The sequence below is a fragment of the Quercus robur genome, chromosome 1 (genome assembly GCF_932294415.1).
Source record: "Quercus robur chromosome 1, dhQueRobu3.1, whole genome shotgun sequence".
In the NCBI taxonomy this organism is placed as follows: Eukaryota; Viridiplantae; Streptophyta; class Magnoliopsida; order Fagales; family Fagaceae; genus Quercus; species Quercus robur.
Window position 1 is genome coordinate 5,567,366 of NC_065534.1, and position 2,539 is coordinate 5,569,904.

The 2,539-nt window shown below is 48.8% G+C and overlaps 1 protein-coding gene across 1 annotated transcript; it reads right to left on the reverse strand.

Annotated features, from left to right (window-relative positions):
- Window positions 1-1,327: 1,327 nt before the first annotated feature.
- Window positions 1,328-2,218, reverse strand: LOC126729907 (uncharacterized). The gene has a single exon (XM_050434970.1). The coding sequence runs from the start codon at window positions 2,216-2,218 to the stop codon at window positions 1,328-1,330; it is 891 nt and encodes a 296-aa protein (XP_050290927.1).
- Window positions 2,219-2,539: the final 321 nt, after the last annotated feature.

The following is a 2,539-nucleotide window of genomic DNA, read 5'->3' on the forward strand; positions in this document are numbered from 1 at the left end:
TCTTAGGAGTTATAGCCGGGTTAACATTTAGATGATGACAGATGAAATCTGGCTCGACCCCAGGGGCTTCATAGGCGTCCCAAGCGAATACGTCCACGTTTTGTCTGAGAAAATCAACTAGCGCTAACTTCTCTTGGGGTGGTAACTCTGAACCGAGCTGAAAAAACCTCTCTGGGTCTGATCCGACGAGTACTTTCTCCAGATCCTCACAGCTCACCTCCATGGCTGGTCCTCCACCACCTGAAGCTGGGACCGGGGTCATTAATTGCTATAAGCGGTTCTCGGCTGAGATAGAAGGTTCACCATTTGGTCGTCGTGAAATTGCGGACACCATGCATTGCCTGGCCATGGTTTGGTTCCCTATTATTTCTTTGACTTGACCTCCTAACGGATACTTCACTTTTTGGTGCAAGGTTGATGGCACAGCCCCTAGTGCATGAAGCCATGGTCGAGCCACGATAGCTGTGTAGGGGGAGTACGCGTCTACCACAATGAAGTTCACCTACACTACGTCTGAGTCTGTTTGTACAGACAGCCTAATCACGCCTTTCGGGGTGACGGTTTTTCCTTCAAAACTGACCAAAGGGGAGTCGTATGGCGACAAGTCTTCTGGCTTCAAGTTCAATCCTTTATACAAGTCAGGGTACATTACTTCCACGGCGCTGCCTTGATCAACCAACACTCTTTTCACGTCATAACCTCCAATTTTGAGCATGACAACTAGGGCATCATCGTGGGGTTGAAGGGTTCCTTGTTTGTCCTCATCCGAGAACCCGATTAAGGGCGTGGCAATTACTCTGGCTCTCTTGGATTCCCTGTCGTCCGGCTCAGTCAGGAACCTACCCACTGACATTACTCTGAATCATGCCTTTCGGGGTGAAAGTTTTTCCTTCAAAATTGACTAAAGGGGAGTCATATGGCGACAGGTCTTCTGGCTTCAAGTTCAATCCTTTATACAAGTCAGGGTACATTACTTCCACGGCGCTGCCTTGATCAACCAACACTCTTTTCACGTCATAACCTCCAATTCTGAGCGTGACAACTAGGGCATCATCGTGGGTTTGAAGGTTCCTTGTTTGTCCTCATCCGAGAACCCGATTAAGAGCGTGGCAATTACTCTGGCTCTCTTGGATTCCCTATCGTCTGGCTCAATCAAGAATCTGCCCACTGACATTACTCTGAAACGGCTGGAACCGGTCCTTCTAGGTGCGGTAAGAATGACATTTATTGTGCCAATGGGTGGCCTCAATGTACTTTGTCTGGTTTCAATATTTGACTGTTCCTGCCATCCTTCAGGGCGATGCAACAGATGCCTCAACTTCCCTTCTTAGACAAGCCGATCCAAATGGTTTTTCAGATTCCTGCAATCATCGGTGGTATGACCTAGCTCTTGGTGGTACGCGCAATATAGATTCTGATTACGTTTCGAGGGGTCACCTGCCATCCTGTTCGGCCATTGAAAGAATGGTTCACACTTCACCTTCTCGAGGATCTTGTGTAATGGTTCTCGGAACACAGCATGGACTGCCTGTGCCCTACTGGATCCAGACTGTTCCGCGTAGTCTCTTCTCGGCCTGTTACTGCTATTAAAGCGGTCTGACCTGAAGTCCCTCCTCTCCTGAGGGACAACCTTCGCTTTACCCTTCCCTATCTGTTGGTCCTCCTCGACCCTTTTGTACTTGTCAATTCTGTCTATGAGTTGGCGCACACTGGTGACTGGCTTCCTAGTGAGGGACTTTCTTAAGCCGTGCTCTGTCGGCAGGCCCCTCTTGAACGTACTAATGGCGACGTTATCGTAATTTCCTTTTATCTCATTATACATTTCCCAGTACCTGTTTGAGTAGGCCTTCAGTGTCTCCCCTTCCCGCATGGACAAGGATAGGAGGGAATCTAGGGGCCGAGGAACTCTACTGCTGGTAATTAAGCGGGAACCAAAAGCCTGTGTCAGCTGTTTAAAGGAATCTATGAAATTCGGCTTAAGGGCATCAAACCATCTCATCGCCATAAGTCCCAAGTTGGACGGAAACACCTTACACATTAACACCTCATCCCTGGAATGGACGGCCATCCTCTGATTAAATTGGCTTACATGCTCTACTGGGTCAGTCTGACCATTGTATATGGCAAACGTTGGTTGATAGAACTGCCGAGGAAGCTCTGCCCTCTCTATTCTACGCATGAAAGGCGACTGGAAGATGCGATCCAGGGCCTTACTCATAGCATCGTTGGCCAGGCCTTGGTAAGATGGGCTTTTATGGCCGCGTTTGAGAGGTCGCTCTTCCTCGTAGGAAAAAGTCTCGCTTAGAGGGGTTCTTGATCTCCGCCTGTATTCATTATCCTCATCACTGCTAGTGTCCAAGCTGGGTGAGGGATGTTTTCGCTACGCTCGGCGCAGCTTCTTCTTCAAATCATCAATTTCTTGCTGTAAAGCCTTTCGATCGTTTTGCTTATGGGATGCATGACCTTTCCCTTTCGAGCGGCTCCTACTCGTGTGAGAGGTGTTCACACTGCCCTTTCGTTGCTTGTCTTGGTCTTTCTC